Genomic DNA, 18,851 nt, shown 5'->3' with positions numbered 1-18,851 from the left:
CCCTCCCAACTGCAGGCAAAAATGGCTCCTTTGAAGGCTGAACTCTGAGGCATTCTACGATTTTGAAGTCCCACCTCCAAACCTCCAGGAATATTTCCAACTCAGGGGTAGCCAACCTCCAGGTGGAGACTGGAGACTGGAATTACAGATCACCTGCAGAGTATAAAGATCAGCTCCCCAGGCAGAAAGGGCAACTTTGGACAGGGTTGTGGTAGAGAAGAAACATTTAAGGCCTCCCACACAGGTTATTGTTGAATTGAAAGACTTGCGGCCTACTGTACAGGGTTGTTGTGCAGATGAAACAGGAGACAAAAGAGCCAGTTTCTTCTGCAGAATAACGCTGTGCAGTAGGCCTCAAATCTGCAGAGAGTTGCAAAGAAGACAGACACATGGCTTGGCTGTGTCTAATCCCTGGCCAGAGCAGTATTTTAAGTGAGAAGGGGCTTTTCTGTGGCCTCCCTGTCAGGCAACTGTTTGGCAGAAGGGGAAAGTCCCCCCTCAAAAGGAAGGCCCTCAGGCTCCCCTGCGTTACTCTCTGAAGGAAAATGCCTTCGTCCCCCAGTCAGGGCCTGTCAGAGGCTCCTTTGCAGCAGGCCTGAACAGTGGGGGGGGGTCGGGGGGGACCTCCTGCCAGCTCTGTCAGGGTTCTGTGGCAATTTGCAGTTGGACATGACAGTTAGGACAGCCTTGGGGCCAAAAGGGCTGGCACAGCCTGTGTTCTCATCCCCTCGTCTCTCTGCGGTGGTCAGGAGCAGACTGACAGCCAGACTGGGCTCCGCGAATGGAATTTTGGTCTGTCCTGGTGAGGGGCCAATCGGAAGGCCTTCCGATTGGCCCCTCCGCTTGTCAGTCCGGGGCCAAGGGGCCAATTGGCCCCCCCATCACGGACTGAGCCCACCCCAACACCCCTTACTGTTTTATTAATTAATAATAATAATAATGATATAACAATCTCTGTCTCAGGTTCTGAGCCAATCAGTATAGCCATTGGGAACGTATAGGGAAAGACCATGTATAATCTTAGGAACTCATACCCTCTTCAACAATTGGGGCAGAAGTTTTGAATCTTAAAATTAATTACAGATGTGTGTAACCTGCAATAATCGCAGAACAAAGTACATTTAAAATTATTCGGCATGCTTGCATCTGGATTTAGTCTGGTTTAGCCTGCCGAGGCTTAGGAGATAAGCAGAGTCAACCATGGTTAGTACTTGGATAGGAGACTACCAATGAAGACTGGAATTGCTATGTGGAGGAAGGCAATGGCAAACTACCTCTGCTCATCTCATGCCTGGAACACCCCATGGAAGGGGGTTATCAACAATGGGTTGTAACTGACTGGGCCTTTTTGCACGGGGATCTTTGTTGCAAATTGTTTGCGGAATGAAAAATCGCCATTTAAAATAGTGGAATTCGTCGTTATGCATACCTGCCTTTGTAGTGGAATCAGTTGCGTTTTTTAGCGTTTCCCACAGGCTTCCGGTCTCGGCAGAAATCGCTAGAAAGGAAGCGCTATTGCCAAGCTCGTCCCGCCCCTGGCCGTCAAGCAGCCAATGGGCAGCCGTTAGCATGCTCCCAAACAGCCCCTTTCCCTTTAAGGAAGGTTTTTAAAAAAAAAAAAAAACAGACCCATTGTAACGAATCTGGGTAGATTCGTTGCAACGGAGAGACCCATCCAGCTGCCTGGGGTGTTTGAGCTGTCGTTTGATCGGTTGATCGTTAACACGCTGCCTCAGAGTGAAAAAAAAAAATCCCCCCCCCTCTCACGGGCCTGATTTTCGGCTGAATGGAATGTGTGAAATGTGTGTGTGAAATGTGTGTGTGAAATGTGTGTGCTTAGTGACTGAAGGGGAGGGACTGAAGCCGGGAAGCCTCTGTTTGAGCTGTCATTTGATCGTGGCCACGCTGCCTCGGAGTGGAAAAAAAAATCCCCCCTCCCCCCCCTCACAGGCGCGATTTTCAGCCGAAACAGTGTGAAAAATAAAGGGAAAATACATCAGCAAACGGGCTTCTGCGGGCTTCTTGTGACTGTAAACCGCTCTGAGGAGGGACTGCAGCCTGGGAAGCCTCACTGGCTAAACGGAGGCTCGCCGGTGTGTTGATCTCCACTCGCTCGGGGAAAAAAAAATGGCGATCGCTTCGCCGGAAGTTTGGAGGACAGGCTCAGGAGGAGGGACTTTGAAGAAACCGCAACAATGGGAACGCACAGGTCTTTTTCGCTACTGTTGCAGATTGGTTGCAGGAGTGTATCGCTTTCCGGAGGGTGAATCCACTTTTTGGGATTCCCCTAAAAGCGCTACAATGAAGCGCTTTTTGCTGATTGGTTTCAGGAGTGTTGCAGATTGTCTACGACATCGTGCGTTAAGGCAAATTAGTAGCGTTTTCAATTAGCAACCATTGTGCTATTTTGAAGCCGTGCAAAAAGCCCCACTGTCATGCTCTTCTTAAGAATATTACTCCTTTTCCAACAATCTTAAAATGATAGTTACTCTAATTCCATGGTATATTTGTTGACTTGCACAAAAACATTGCTCATGGAAATAATTATTTGTATGAGCAATATTGGAACCATGAACTTGCTAGAGATTGGAGCTTCTTTTCTATGAAAAGATGAAGTCAGTGGTTTCCTTTCATAGAAGAAGAGCACAGAATGTCTTGTGTGACTTTTTTCCCACAAGCTAACCATTTCAGATGTCATCAGAACTGACTCATATTAAATTCTTACCAAACCAATCCTTGACATTAAGCATTTTGCCTAGAAAAGATGTCCTTATGCTCACTTTTCCCACAATGAAGAAGCTCTTAAACATCCACAATTAAGAGCTAGTTAAAACACCAAGAGTTTATCATTTCTTTTAAGCAAATCTGGAAGAGAATAGGAGTGAAAATACCTCATTTATGAGATTTCATCATTTCATATTTCAGAGATAAACTTGGGCCTTTTTTGTACCGGGGTTTTCTGGCAGGTTTAGTGTGTACTCCTTCCTGATTATTCTTCACATTCTACATTCCACCCCACTTTCCAAGCGAATGTCCATCGGGGGAGGGGTGTGCTGCACTGATTTTCCACGCTTCCAGGTTCTCCCCTGCCCTGGCTGCAGCATAGGCTGTTCAAGGACTGTTGAATGATTCATAACCCATAAGGCAGAAGACAAGATATTTTTGAAAGTTTCAAATGGAAAGAAGTGTGTAGGGGGTAGGAGTCCATTGTGGGTGTATCTGTGGTCATTGTGTGTGAACACAAGCATGCATCCTGAAGGAATAGCAGTCACTTTTCCAGAGACCCAACAGTTTCCCCTTCCCTGTCTCCATTCTTTGCTACCCCACGGCAGTTCCCTCTTTGCAGAGATGCCCCATCAGTCTTTTGTGGCGATGTCCTCTGAATTAGATAATTGTCTTTCAATGCCTTGATGCATTAATGACTCTACATTAATCCTATCACAAACAGTCACCTCAGGGAAGGCAATTGGAGGAAGGGATCTCAAGAGTACTACGTACGTGAAAGTTCTTTACAAAATCTGATAACGTGCTCAGTCATTTGACTGTCAGCAGTCAGTGCTAGCAGACTACACAGATGAAAGAGGGATCTGAGCATCAGGAAAAATGTCTCGCTGGCATGGCTCAATGTGTAGTTCAGTCATCTGCAGATGAATAGGTCCTAAGTTCAATATCCACTGTGTGCACAACTAAATTTTTTCCTGCTGCTTGCACCAGTTCTGATTCTAAAAAGCTTCATGTCTTAAGTGTGACAGATTACTGTGGCTTGCTTGTTATTTTCAGACTCCTTATAACGTTTGGCTAAGACCACTCTGTACTTTAAATCTTGACATTTCTAACTAGATCACTGGTTGTTACGCCCTATTGGTGAATGTGCATGGGTTTTAAAAATAGACTAGAGAAATGCATCACGTGTACAGAACTGTATGCTGCTCACCAAGTTGGGGAGAGTGGAGCCCTGCAGTTATGGCCACAAAATGGTTTGCTCTGACTTTACAGCCATTATTAAAGCATGAGCTTTTCAAAAGTAAAAAGAAAATGTGAACTGGATCATCCAGAATCACATGCAGAAATTGGAAGGGTGAAAGGAGAGAGTGCAGTTTTTCCAATTCTGTGATGATGAGGGGGAGTAGCAGAAGGCAGATTCAAACTAACAGTCTTTCTATCTCTAGGCAACTTCCCTCTCATTTAAACCACTGAACAAGCTGAGAGTCAACTTAGAAAAATACTTTGTAAAGCTTTTCCTGATTTTTTAAAATATTGGGTTAACTGACATTTTGATGCCTTGTAGAGATGGGCGGAGAAGGGGGGAGGATATAGTAGCCTATGATAGACTACATACTATGAACGGGGCAGGGAACCATGGCATTAAATGCATTGCAACTTTGTACAGAGTTGGAGAGAGTAATTGACGAGAACTGACAACCAAGAGTAAACACAGCAACTTGAGGGAAACCTTTGTGTTAACATAAGGTTCGCTCTACGCAGGCCTACCCTTGTCCCTGATCCGGAAACTGCAGCTGGTACAAAATGCAGCTGCCAGGGTCCTCACTGGAACATCTTGGAGGGCCCACATCCAGCCGGTGCTGAGGCAGCTGCATTGGCTGCCAATTGCTGCCCGGATCCGGTTCAAGGTTTTGGTTTTAACCTTCAAGGCCATACGCGGGTTGGGACCCACATACCTGAGGGACCGCCTACCGCTCTGTGCCCCCCGCAGGGCCTTACGCTCTGCGGGTGAGAACCTGTTGGTCGTCCCCGGCCCGAAGGAAGCGCGCCTAGCCTCGACCAGGGCCAGGGCCTTTTCAGTCCTGGCCCCTACCTGGTGGAATGAGCTCCCGGGTGATCTGCGGGCCCTGCGGGATTTGTCAGCTTTCCGCAGGGCCTGTAAAACGGAGCTCTTCCACCAGGTCTATGGTTGAGGCTGGGGTCAGCAAATCAGGGACATCGCTCCCCCCCTAGGAGTTGGAGTGTACCCTACTCCCCTATCCTTTCCTTTTCACCTCTTAATAATTGGGGGAGGGATGGGATTTTTAGCCGCCATGTTAGTAGAGTGATGTTTTAATGGGAATTTTAATGGGATTGGTTGTTGTGACCCGCCTCGAGCCTGTCGGGAGAGGCGGGAAATAAATCTAATAATAATAATAATAATAATAATAATAATAAACACATCCATTGTTAATTGGACCAATTGGGAAGTTTATTCAAAATGCTAATTCCAACCTTCTCCACATACACAAACAATTACTTATTTTGGGGTGCAGAGACTATACCCTGGAAGGCCAGAGGGAAAAACAAAAAAAAACATTTCTGCGCAAAGTTTTTCACACAACTCTTGAATTAACCCAAGCCACATTCAATACTGTAAACAATAAGTGCAGAAAGGACCCTACATTTCTTTTGCATAGGGGATGGAGCTTTGACCCCATCCAGCTTCTTAAACTGGCACTCTGGCAGCCATATTGGGTAAGGACAGTTGGTCACTCCTCTCTGATGGAAGCCTCTAACTGATTAAGTTGAGGAATGTGTTTGTGTGTGTGTGTATCATACTGAGGCACAGCCATCACGGCCACTCTTCGGAGAAGTCCCTTCTCATTTATGATCCTGCTGGGGCTGGCCTTACTGCTGGAGGGAAGATACAGCCATGCTATGCATGCCTCTTCTCTCCCCCTCCAAACTCTTACCAGCCGTCATTTCCCCAGCCTCTTCCCTCACACATATTTCCTTCAACACATCCCCCTTTCACAAAACTGCATCATGACTGCATCTTTCAGAGCCTTGCATGCCTTTTCCTGATGAAAGAGACACAGAGAGCTCCTACCACCACCTTTTCTAGGAGGTGAAGCAGCAAAATGATTATGGCGCTGCAAGAGGGCAGATCTCCAACAAGGTGGGGGGTGGGAGTGAATGGTGGTGGAGGGGGTCCAGGCTTGATTTTGTCCATGCAGGATGCTAGGTGGAATGGGGAAGCTGGGCCCTTGAGGCTACAGCTGTCAAAGGCCCCAGAGCCAGCTAGGTCAGGGTTGCCAACACTTGACAAGGAAGTGGATCCTCAAAACAGTACAATGCCCCATAGTCCATCCTCCGAGGGAATTGATTTCTGTTGCCTGGAGATGAGTTATAATTCCAGGGGACTCCCATCTAGAGGCTGGCATCTCTAAACCTCAGTGGGATACAATGGCACAAAGTTCCCCTTCCAAAATTGCAGCTGTCACTTGGGGAGCTGATCTTTGTAGTCTAGAGATGAGCTGTAATTCTGGGAAATCTCCACACCCCATCTGAAGCTTGACAACCCCTGGGTTGGAAATATTCTCGAGATTTGGAGGTGAGGCCTCAGAAGGGTACAGTGCCTCAGAATCCCCCCTCCAAATCAGCCATCTTTGCCTGGGGAGCTGATCTTTATGGTCTGGACTTGAGCAGCAATGGCAGTGATGGAGGGAGGCCAGCAGGCTGAGGTGGGAGCTGTGTCCCACCTGGGCGATGGGCTCTGGCCTTCACACCAACCACTACCTGGAGCCCATTGAATTTCACACACAATGGGCTTTAATGATTTTTGTTATGTAATAGGCATTTCTGATGACTGTCACAACACTTATGAATTATCACATAAAAGTTAAATATAGATCTTGCTTTATTTCCCTCCAGAACGTTAGAAGATGACCTCAAGTTGAGCAGTGATGAAGATGAGAATGAGCAGGTGAGAGTGCTGTAAATTGTATATGCCTCAAATATGCTTGCAGTTACTTAATCAAAAGATTGATAAGAAGCACTTTGTTAAGAAGTTCAGCACACCAGTCAGCAAAGTGTGCAGTTCCCTGTGCACAGTCATAACTATTGCGCATGGATTTTTTTCATGCGCTTAAGTTATTTTTCTTCTTCTGTGTTAATGGATAAATCTGTTTAATGTTTAGGTAAACACCATAACAATTCCACTGCAACAGTGATGCCATCTTAGAGGCTCATAGTTTATGCTCTGATGCCCAGAGATTGTTGCTAACTCTGGGAAAGAAGAAGTGACTAAAGAAAAAATAGATGGAAAATGTCTTGAAAATATTTGAAGTACGTTTTCTTTACCATTGAGGTAGGCCAACAGATTTAGAGTCCCTTGCAAACAAGAGTCTTAAAACGTGCTCTGGCTTCAGATGGTAAATGAATTATTTAAGGTTTCACACACCTAAATAGTAAATCACAGGTTTTGGGAAATCCAGCCTGAAATTTCATTAACTCCTAGGACAGTGTTTGTTTAAAAAATCCTTTTGCCTTCAGAAGACAAAGAGGGCTAATGGGTCTACATGAAAGAGATTTAAGAGGCTTCCTGATCCAAAGGATGTTAGATTTGCAAAGCCAGCATGATGTAATGGATAGAAGTTTGAATCCCGACTCTGCCATGGAAGCTTGTTGGGACACCTGGTCCAGTCATATGTCCCCATCCTAACCCATCTCATAGGGTTGCTGTTTGAAGGATATTATGGAGAAAGAGGAAAATAATACAAGCTGCTTGATTTGATATAAGCTCCCTTTTAGGGAGAAAAGTGTGGTATTAATTAATTAATTAATTAATTAAAATAAAGACTCAGATGTCATGATGTGAAAAAATAGGGTCATGGAGCCTTTAAATACTCACAAAAGGAAGGAAAGGGGCAGATAATATATAGTAATACAAAGAAGGATTTCCAGGCGTTACCTTGTTAACAGGCTTAAGGGTTAGAGTAGAAGACACAGAAACCATTTTGAGCTGATGATGTATATCAAGAAGCCTACTGTAATTACATTTTCCACACATATTAGACAGATCCTTAATTTTAATTATATAAATGTATTTTCCTCCTTTAATTAACATCATTTATCCAGTCAAAATTGCAGTTTTAATTTTACAGGCAGTGATCAGAAGATGTAATGTGCAGAAAGAAATTTTCCCTGTTTGCGTATTTAATTTCACCGACACTGAGGAAACCTTACCTTTTTTAATCCCCAATCAATATCTGAAGTGCACACAATTAGCAGACCGCTGGGTAGTTAACATAAATCTGCAAATTAAGAAGATCCAGTTCCCTTTGATTTATAATGCATAAAGTACTAATTTTGTCATCATGTCTTTCGGAAAATGTCTGAAGCTTTGTGTCATAGAGATGTCAAAACTGTACTTAAGATTGTTCTGAGCACTGAATCGTAGTGATTATTGCCTCTTGGTTTCCCTGAAGTGTGGAATGGTGCATGAAACATCTACATTATAATTCTCTGTTCTTCAGTATAGAGGTCATTGGGCGGGTTAAATCCGTCTTAGGTGCAATATTAAGAGGTGATTGCTGACTGTAATGCAAATATCTCTTCCTTCCCATTTTCCCCTTTTGTTCTCTTAGAAAAGGACCATTTTATAGCAAAGTAGAAACTTTAAGGCAAGAACTAAGCCTTAGAATCCTGTTGTGCAATTCATGTCGATCAGTAATAAAAGAATTTGAATGAATAGTTTGCGTGTGTGGAAAAATAATCAAATTTATTTTCCAAACCTAGTCTTGTAGGTAAGTTCCCCCCATCCCTTCAGGATCAGGTTGGGTGCCACTGAGGTTTTGTGGCTGCAAAAATTTATTGCCCACAGAGTCAATCAATCAGCATTCAGCAGCTTAGTCTGAATAAATAGAGCCATTGTGCTTGTCTGGAATATGTAACCAAAGTTCATCCACTCTGTTTGCCTCTCGCATCTCCTGAGATTCATAAAAGGCAACACCCTGGTATGTGCTCTTGGTCTCTGCCAAAGGAATAGTGGGATTGTATAAATAGAAGTTGAGGAAGCAACCAGAACCCATCCTGAGAGACATGCCTCCAAAATGGAATTCCATCTGTAAAAAAAGACAGAGAAATAGAACTCTGTTTTAATACTTTACAACAGAGAAACCAGAGCCATTGCATGTTAAAATGTGATTATATCTGCATATAGATCTGCAATCAGTCATCATGGATATTGTGACCTGTTACAATTTGAAGTTCTAAACGCCCATCTTAGGAATTGGCATGAATATACTAAACTGTTGTTTGGGCAGAATTAGACTGGTTCAGTGTACACTTCTTTATTTATTTCCTAAAACATTTATAGCTCGCCTTTCCCCATGGTTCCAGGCAGCATACAATACAAAATTAAAAGCATGCAGGTAACAAACCCCAATTAACTCCAGCCTCATAAAATGAAACCTCTGCATGCATGACTCCATTCCCACCACTCAGTTGAATAAGACTGTTTGTATGAGCAGAAGCTTTGAATTGAACCAGCAAAGCAAAAAAACTGTGGTACTGTGCTTCAATCTTGTACTTTTGCATGGTCCCTGTTGTATACAACTGTACATGACATATTACAAGGCGGAAATCTCATTTTCAGCAGAAAAAGTTCCAAGGATTTAACAGTACAAGCAGAGTTGACCTGTTGCTCACATAAAAATAGGAAGTATTTAAAGATAGCCAGTTAGCAGAAGGTGCCAACGTGCAAAAACATAAGATGCTACCAAGAAAATGGAATATTCAGCATGCCTTTTTGCAAACCACGGGTGTGATGTAACAGCAAAAAGAAATGGTTTCCAGGACTAGGCTTGCCAGATGAAAAGCAAGCCTTTCTTTAATGCGCACTTACTTATTAACAGGGAGGCATAAAGGAGAGGAACAGAATAATGTAGACAGTAAACATCCAAAATAATGTAGGAGAAGTTAATGTTGCAAAGTGATGTAAATGTCACAAAAATATTGAAGGTGATACCAAAGCAATACCATTTCCTTCTGCTTTAAAAAGAATAGCAGAAATAATGCTAGGGATGTAGCAGCTACCTCATCACCTCAACTTTAGCCTTCCCAAAGGACATATAATCTGGTATGACTCGCAAGCTGAGTCTTTTGAATCTCAGCACTGCCAAGGCAGATCAGCTATGACAGCTTTCATTAATGAAGTCTTAGTTGCAATGCATTTAAAATGGGCTAACAAGATTTTAATAGAAGATGAAGTTTAATGATCGCATTTAATGATCTCAGCAGCCACTGCCCTTTGCAGCAGATGCTAATTATTTTTAAAAGCCTCCTTGTGTTGGCTGTTGCTGAATATGCCCATGCTAGAAAGAAACAGAATGAAAATAAGCTCCGTGTCACACTGTGTATGCAGCACAATCAGGCTTGATTTGAACATGCTTAATTGAGAGAAGGTCAAGTGTATATTCCCCAATAATGACACTGAAGATTCAACACTTATTATAAATTATGCAGGGAAGCACTTAGATAGCATTGGAGAGGAGAGGGCATGCATGAGACAGGAGAGAGAATGAGGTAGCCCACCAAAAGAGCCAGTGTGGTGCAGTGGTTAAGAGCAGAGTACTCTAATCTGGAGAACCAGATTTGATTCCCCACTCCTCCACATGAAGCATGCTGGGTGATGTTGGACCAGTCTGTGTTCTCTCTGAACTCTCTCAACCCCACCTAACCTCACAGGGTAACTGTTACAGGTAACCGTAAGATACTTCGGTAGAGAAATGAAGGGGATAAAAACCTATTCTTCTTCCTTTTCTTCAACAGTACGTTCTGCATAAATTCTGTTCTCCCATGTAAGCCCTACTAAACAATTGGTTGGATGTAGCCAGGTTTTTCAGTGAACCTTGCCAAATTTTCCCCCTCACTCATCCCCATCCCACATGTTTTTTGGGTATGCAGGCCCCATAATTCCCAGCATAATATTTTTTTGGGGGGCAAAGGAGACCCCCCCCCGCCCCATTTTAATCAGCATAAAAGATGGTTGGATCGTCCCATACGTGGTTACACAAGCATTGCTTAGTGGATCGCACATATAAGATCAAGAAGATGGGAGTCAAGATTCAATTGCCTGGCTTCCCTAGTGACTGGATGACCTGTACAAATGCTATCCCTTCAATGTCTTGCACCCTTTAGTAAATTTTGCCCCAAAGTTTTCTCTGTTTGCAGAGAAAAGTAGCAGCCAGTGTTTTCCACAAGAGTGCTACAAATAAAGTGCCACGTGATAGGGTTGGGAAACTTCTAGAGATTTGGGGTTGGAACCTGGGGAGGCAAAGGAACTCAGTGCGCTACAAGACAACAAAGTCCATGCTTTAAAGCAGTGGTTCTCAACCTGGGGGTCGGGACCCTTTGGGGGTCAAACAACCCTTTCACAGGGGTCACGGCAGCTTCGCTGGGGGGCGTTGCCACTGTTGCTGCTCCTCCTGCAGGTGCCCAGCCACTTCAGCAGTGCCTCCAGCACAGTCTCCCGCCAGGTGCTCCAGGCGGCAGCACAGTTCGGTGGGACAAGAGGCAGAACTGAACTGAGAAACCCTGGGGAAAAAACAATTTGTATAACAATCATGAACACTGGATCTTCACACCATTGGTCAATTTCGGTTTGATTTCTGTAAAAGAACACTTGCATGATTTTATGGTTTGGAGTCACCACAGCATGAGGAACTGTGTTAAAGGGTCGCGGCATTAGGAAGGTTGAGAACTGCTACTCTAAAGCATCCATTAACTCGAGGGAAATTATAGCCTGGAGATGAATGGGTAGATTCCCAGGTCCCGGCTGGGAACTGGCATTCCTAATCATGCCCCATGCAGCAGCGCCTCCCCTCCCCCCCAAAAAATCTAAGAAGCCAGTCAACAAAAACCTGGGCAGCTATATGGACCTGACTGTTACACTGTGCCATAGCAACATTATCTTCTCCTGTGCCGTCAGATTGGCCACTCATGAGCAAGTAACTACTCGGTTAAAAATGAACATGTAATTTCTTGATATTCCAGAATCTGCAAAGCAGAGTGCACAAGGAGATGCTCATAGTGACCATAACTGTGGCTGAGGCTGGATGATGACAATCACAGAGTGTTTGTCATCACCCTTGTTTAACACAGCTGTCTTGCTTAGCCCACCAAGTTCAAGAAACATGTAATAAAGGCATCCGCCCCTGACTGAACAGTTTCTGCCTGTGGTGATTTTTGTGGTTTCAGCCTCTTTCAGCTCCCTAGGTCACTAAGTAATTGACACTGCTCTTACGGTTTCATCTAACTGTCAAAAGGAGCTCACCATGTTGTCAAATTGTAACACTGGCTAAAATGCAAGCCAACAGAAAGGTGCACACAGCAGTAGCCTCTGGTCTCAGTGTTAAAGCTCTGAGCTCTCCCTAACAGAGCTTTCAGCTCCATCTCACTGCTGGTGAAGCCGTAATTACCCTGAATCAGCTCACTCCTCGATCCCAATTACAATGACGGCCTTTAATTTCCTCTTTGATTTCCTTTCAACAACAGATTGCGACGTGCAACAATTTTAGTAGCTTGTTTCGCAGACACTGTAACTTGTTAATGCCTGTTGAACTTACTTTTGTTGCAATAAAGGATAGGGATATCTGATGAAATCTCTAGAGAATGTGAAGCAGAAAATGATTACTGTAGAGAGAATACTTATTTTGTGTCATATATTTGAGGTACAACTAGAACCTTCCGTTTGATATGCTGGGGGAGCAAATTGATGGAGTTTATTGTGAATGGATCTGTGTTTCCTGAGGAGGAGGAAAGAAGGAAGGGAATGATCCCATGTCTTATACTTGGTTGCTGCTCGAATACTGAAGCTAAGCAATGAACCTAGAATTTCCTGCCTGGTTTCATGCCATTCGTTCAGTTCTTCTTTGCAATCTATCAATATTTATTTTGGTACAATCAATATTTATTTTGGTACAATCTCAATCCTTCCTCATACACAATACCGATATTCTTTGAGAGCCAGTTTGGTATAGTGGTTAATCTGGCGAGCCAGGTTCAATTCTGCACTCCCCCATATGCGGGGGGGCAGGGAGAGGGAGCCGCAGCCCGCTGCCGAGGCTCTCGAGGCCCGGCACCAGGCTGCGGACTGGGGGTTGATGACCCCCATCCTAGAGAATGCATTGTCTTGAACTTCGTTATCAGTTGCAATTTAACAGTCTCTCTAATCTCCCTTAATCTCCTTTGTAGGAGAACTACTACTCTTAGGTCAGCAACTGAATGTCCTGGAAGGTTAAAATGACTCACAAAAGCTCATACCTTTCCACAATTTTTGTTAGTCTTTAAGGTAGCCTTTCTCAATTTTTTTACCATTGAGAAACCCCTGAAACTTTCTTCAGGCTCCAAGAAGCCACAGAAGTGGTACTAGGTTATGGTTAGGAAATATAGGTTATGGTTAGGAAATATAGCTGTGTAAACCCCCACCCAGAGCCCCTCCCCTTCCCACCTCCTCCAGGCCCATCATTGGCCACTTTGGGAGGCAGGTCAACATGACCATATATAGTCATAAGGTAAAGGTAAAAGTATTCCCTCTGCAAGCACTGGGTCGTGTCTGACCCTTGGGGTGACGCCCTCTAGCGTTTTCATGGCAGACTCAATATGGGGTGGTTTGCCAGTGCCTTCCCCAGTCATTACCGATATAGTCATATCACCTGATAAATGTTTAACAAATTTTTAAAATATATAAAAATTAATTAACTCCCACTTATTCAAGAAACCCCTGGGTTTCACATAACCCTGGTTGAGAAAGCTTGCTTTAACGTGTTAGTGGACTCTTGCTCTTTTCTGCTGCTATAGACAGAGTAACACAGCTCCTCATCCTGATTTATCCTCAGAAAAATTATTCCCGCTTAAGTTTAGTGACTTTAATGTAATATAAGGTTCCCCGCCCACCTCAGACATTCATGGGAGGGGTGCGATTGGTCCTTTTGTTTTTTTAAAAAACAGTCTTGGTCACCCATGAGTCAGCATTTGAGCTACGTAACAGTCCAGTCAGATTTTGCAGCCATCTCTGTTGAACAGAATGGGAGAAAATTGGGCTGTTTATTAACAGTGAAGTGCTAATTGTAAACTTTTGCCTTCATTGACAGAAAGGTAATTGGTAGCATGTACCCCAGAAAGCTGTCCCTTTGAAACCTCAACATCATTTGACAATCTCTAACAAAGATATATTATTCTTGCTGTGTTCTCACTGTATGCATATGACCTTTGTTGTTGTTACTGTGAAATTATCAAAACATAGGTAGCCAGTATACAATATCCAGAAGTGCAGATGTTAACAAGATTTAAATGAAACATATGAACAATGAAACATGTCTACAAACAAGTGAATATTACAGACTTAGGATGATTGAAATAGATACCCAAGTAACATTTAGAGAAGCTTAAAGGAATTTCCCAAAGCAACTTATTAAACAACATAGAAGGAAAAACACATCAATTATGTCTTAATAAGCAATCAGGGTATAACTAAGGATGACTGTACACAGAGCATAATCTTTAGGGATTGGGTCGCTCATTTGCCACACCTGAGCTACACAAAGCAATGGCGCACTGCAGATGGAGCAAGTCATGCAAGCGGTGCATTCCACTACAAGAAATAATCACACTTTTCAACTTTGGTACCAAGTTACAAATCTCTCTCCCCTCACAGGCTTGCTGGGGGCCTACTATACAGTCTTTCAGGGTCCAGCTGAAGACATCTTAATTTTCCCAAGCTTTTAGACAATTTACCTTTTCTCAGTGAAGCAACATAATTAGCTTGGGTATTATCTTAGGAGGCCTCTTAAGATTTCTGTTTTCATTTTAAAACTAGACGCTGCTTTAATCTTGCTAAAAGAAATGCTGCATTTTATACCATTTTTTGGTGTAGCTGTTTATGTTTTAATTATCTCGTTGATGTGTTTTTATCGTGTTTATATTGTTTTTAGGAAAGTGCCACCCCTAAATATTCATATCGAAAAGTGGAGTAGAAATACTTCAAATAAATAAATATTGGTGACAGAATCATGTATCACACAATATTTTCTTTCTAGAGGAACATCCTTCTGTTATTCTCCTTTCTTAAAAAAATAAGATGTTCTAATATATGTACTAAACATGTATCAGAAATGTTGAAATAACAGTTCAAAAATCCTCTGAGCTCATTGTCACTTATGAGCAGTGCTCCATGCTTTTATCATTGTTATTTATTGATAGTATTGATAGGAAGCCAGAGTTGGGAAACTCAATTTTATTATGCTTCATTTCAGAATCTACAGGTTTCCCTTCTGCTGCACCTTACATCTTACCTTTCAGTATGAAAGATAATAGAAACTTTCTACCCTCCTTCATGTTGCGAAAAAGTGCACTATTCTATGCATGCCAAGATGATTGAACATCATGATAAATATAGTTTCTTTAAGGCATAGATGCTCCCTAGGCCTAGTAACATGGCCAGCACATATTGGCTCTGTCTGTTCACCTGCCTACACTATGTAGTAGAAAGTGAAACAGTATCAGAATTGGGTCTGATGAATCCTCCTTGGAGGATGAGGATGCTGTGATGGCTAACCTCGTAAAGCCCTCTGTAGCTTCTGGGCCCTTCAACTCCCAGAATTCATCGGAAGATAAGCAGTCAGCCATGGCTACTTTCTCAGAAGCCCATAAGGTTCATAAACAGGGCTAGAAAGAAAAAAAAAACAGAACACAGCTGAGTCAATGAGTTTGCATGAGCAAATAAGCCTGCCACTTGCATGCACTTTTCAAGGTGTTTTTGTGCCTTAAGACCAGCCTCTCCTGGGTACTATTTGCCAGATATCATTCTCTCAGCTAGAAACATTTGTTCAATTGATGCACTTTGACCTCCAGCTAAGCTGCCCACCTTCAGCAGCTGCTGCACAAAGACAGCTATGAGGGGGGAGAAATGAATGGATACAGTGGCTTACAAAGGGCTATGTAGGAGGGTGGGGCAATCTACAGGCAATAAGGGGGTGCAAGCCCATCTGGATCTGCTGACCATGGAGAGGTGCAAGGGAATCCCAGTGGCCAACTCCTGATAAGATGGCAGTAGCCAGCCCAGAACATGTCTACCCACGGGTACCACACAGACCATTGTTTTTTTCCAAAGAGGAGCTGCTGTCCTCAGCGAGTGAACCAGAAAGAGAGAATGAGAGAGACAAGATAAGGTGGGAGCCACTGTGAGGGTGGCCAAAGCCACTTCCATGGCTGCCCTGGATACCAGACTGGAATGAGTCAAAGACTGATGCTTCTTCCAGGAATGCTTGTAATTGATACATGGCTGCCTGAAACACTAGATACAAGACTGGGCAATAGTTGATCCAATCTGTATGTTGTGGTTATGAATTTACTGTTTATTATTGTTCTATTGTTATTTATATTAACAATTTTCTCTGTACTGTTCGTTCCTATGTTTCATGTGAACTGCCCTGAGTCTTAGGGACCTGAGCCTTAGGGAGTCCAGGCCTTCTAAAAGGCACAATCTAGAGCAGCAGTTTTCAAAATGGGAGTCGCAACCCCCAGGTGGGTCAATCGACCCTTTCAAATGGCAGCCTCAGTGACCAAGGAGAAAGTTGAGATCCACTGGTTTACCTGCTTTGGTGGTGGCCTTGGCGACCCAAAGGGGGTTGTAGGATTGCACGCGTGCTGGCAATCATGAAAAGCCGAGGCGGCCAGAGCCATGGCACGGAGGGGAAGGGCACTGGTGTGCCCCTCTGTGCCACAGCGCTGGCCTCCTTGGCCTTTCATGATCGCCAGTGCACCAGAGCACGCAAACCTATGACCCCCTTTGGTTCGCCGCCATTGCGGCGGCGGGAATATTGAGAACCTCTGATCTATGGTGTGACCTGTGGGGTTCTATGCAATGACACTGCTGGAGGAGATCATTGGGAGTTTTAGGATGTAGTGTCATCACTGTGCTCCCCAAATAGCTTAGGAACATGATTTCTAAGGACTTTCTCCTTAAATGTCAAAACATGCCAGTTGAAAAGACCCCGTTCTATATTCTACTACCTTTAGAAGTTTAGCAGTCAGTATGTCTGATAATACATTTGTAAACGTTTCTTCCCCATCTTATATTCTAATAGCCACATGTCACCCCATCTGCTGATAGTTAAATCAACAGATAGGAGACCCCCCCCCCAAAAAAAAAAGTGTAAGAAAATCTTAAATAAAAAAAATACAAGGATTTAAAAATACAGGGTACAGCAGTGGTGGCTGTGCAACCTTCTGGATTCCAGGATATTGGCTGCATATCCTGGGAGCTGTGCTCGGCCCTGTGGCAGCAAAGCCCAGAGCTCTGTGCTGGGCCTGGCAGCAGGGAGCCATAGTGAGCATGCACACTGGCACAGCTGGGAATGTGGCCACTGCACTTTGCATGTTGCTGCCGAAGCCCAGAAGCTGCCCACAGTATGCTATCATTTACAGCCCAACCCAGGACCTGCACTGGGCCTGGAAGCAGTGGTGGAGACCAGGGAAAATCCAGGGGCTTCGGAGGGCATGGTGGTGGCTTCTGTATAGGCCAGAGCTCCATGTAAGACCCAGTGGTAGCTTTTTATTTATTTATTCATTAATCATAGAATCATAGAATCATAGAGTTGGAAGGGGCCATACAGGCCATCTAGTCCAACCCCCTGCTCAACGCAGGATTAGCCCTAAGCATCCTAAAGCATCCAAGAAAAGTGTGTATCCAACCTTTGCTTGAAGACTGCCAGTGAGGGGGAGCTCACCACCTCCTTAGGCAGCCTATTCCACTGCTGAACTACTCTGACTGTGAAAAACTTTTTCCTGATATCTAGCCTATATTGTTGTACTTGAAGTTTAAACCCATTACTGCGTGTCCTTTCCTCTGCAGCCAGCAGAAACAGCATCCTGCCCTCCTCCAAGTGACAACCTTTCAAATACTTAAAGAGGGCTATCATGTCCCCTCTCAACCTCCTTTTCTCCAGGCTGAACATTCCCAAGTCCCTCAACCTATCTTCATAGGGCTTGGTCCCTTGGCCCCAGATCATCTTCGTCGCTCTCCTCTGTACCCTTTCAATTTTATCGATGTCCTTCTTGAAGTGAGGCCTCCAGAACTGCACACAGTACTCCAGGTGTGGTCTGACCAGTACCGTATACAATGGGACTATGACATCTTGTGATTTTGATGTGATGCCTCTGTTGATACAGCCCAAAATGGCATTTGCCTTTTTTACCGCTGCATCACACTGCCTGCTCATGTTTAGTTTACAATCCACAAGTACCCCAAGGTCTCGTTCACACACAGTGCTACCTAGAAGCGTATCCCCCATCCAGTAGGCATGCTTTTCATTTTTCTGACCCAGATGCAGAACTTTACACTTATCTTTATTAAATTGCATCTTGTTCTCATTTGCCCATTTTTCCATTGTGTTCAGATCTCGTTGAACTCTGTCTCTATCTTCCGGAGTATTTGCCAGTCCTCCCAATTTGGTGTCATCTGCAAACTTGATGAGTAGTCCCTCCACCCCCTCATCTAGATCATTAATAAATATGTTAAAAAGTACCGGGCCGAGCACCGAACCCTGAGGTACCCCGCTACTCACCTCTCTCCAGTCTGATGAAACACCATTGACAACAACTCTTTGAGTGCGGTTCTCTAACCAATTCCCTATCCACCTAACGATCTGAAAATCCAGATTGCAGTCCTTCAACTTATCCATCAGAACATCATGGGGAACCTTGTCAAAAGCTTTACTAAAATCCAAGTAAATGACATCAACCAAATTTCCCCGATCCAGCAAACCTGTTAGTTGGTCAAAAAAGGAAACTAGGTTGGTCTGGCAGGACCTGTTGGAGACAAATCCATGCTGACTTCCTTGGATCACCAAATTGTCCTCCAGATGTTTGCAGATCGCTCCCTTTAATATCTGCTCCATTATCTTCCCCACAACAGAGGTCAGACTCACTGGTCTGTAGTTTCCCGGGTCATCCTTCCTCCCTTTTTTGAAGATCGGAATAACGTTTGCTCTTTTCCAGTCCTCCGGGACATCTCCAGTCCTTAAAGAGGTTCCGAAGATGATGGACAAGGGCTGTGCAAGTTCTCTGGAAAGTTCTTTGAG

At 43.9% G+C, this 18,851-nt stretch overlaps 1 protein-coding gene across 3 annotated transcripts in view; it reads left to right on the top strand.

Annotated features, from left to right (window-relative positions):
- AFF3 (ALF transcription elongation factor 3) overlaps positions 1–18,851 on the top strand; it is a 388,206-nt gene that overhangs the window by 275,384 nt on the left and 93,971 nt on the right. For all 3 annotated transcript variants that reach the window (XM_077343516.1, XM_077343514.1, XM_077343515.1), the window contains exon 7: positions 6,640–6,691. In XM_077343516.1, coding sequence (XP_077199631.1) covers positions 6,640–6,691 — 52 coding nt within the window. The remainder of the gene's footprint in view (positions 1–6,639; positions 6,692–18,851) is intronic.

The sequence above is a fragment of the Paroedura picta genome, chromosome 6 (genome assembly GCF_049243985.1).
Source record: "Paroedura picta isolate Pp20150507F chromosome 6, Ppicta_v3.0, whole genome shotgun sequence".
Taxonomy (NCBI): domain Eukaryota; kingdom Metazoa; phylum Chordata; class Lepidosauria; order Squamata; family Gekkonidae; genus Paroedura; species Paroedura picta.
The sequence above is the reverse complement of the archived record's forward strand: the minus strand, read 5'-3'. Positions and strand labels throughout refer to the sequence as shown.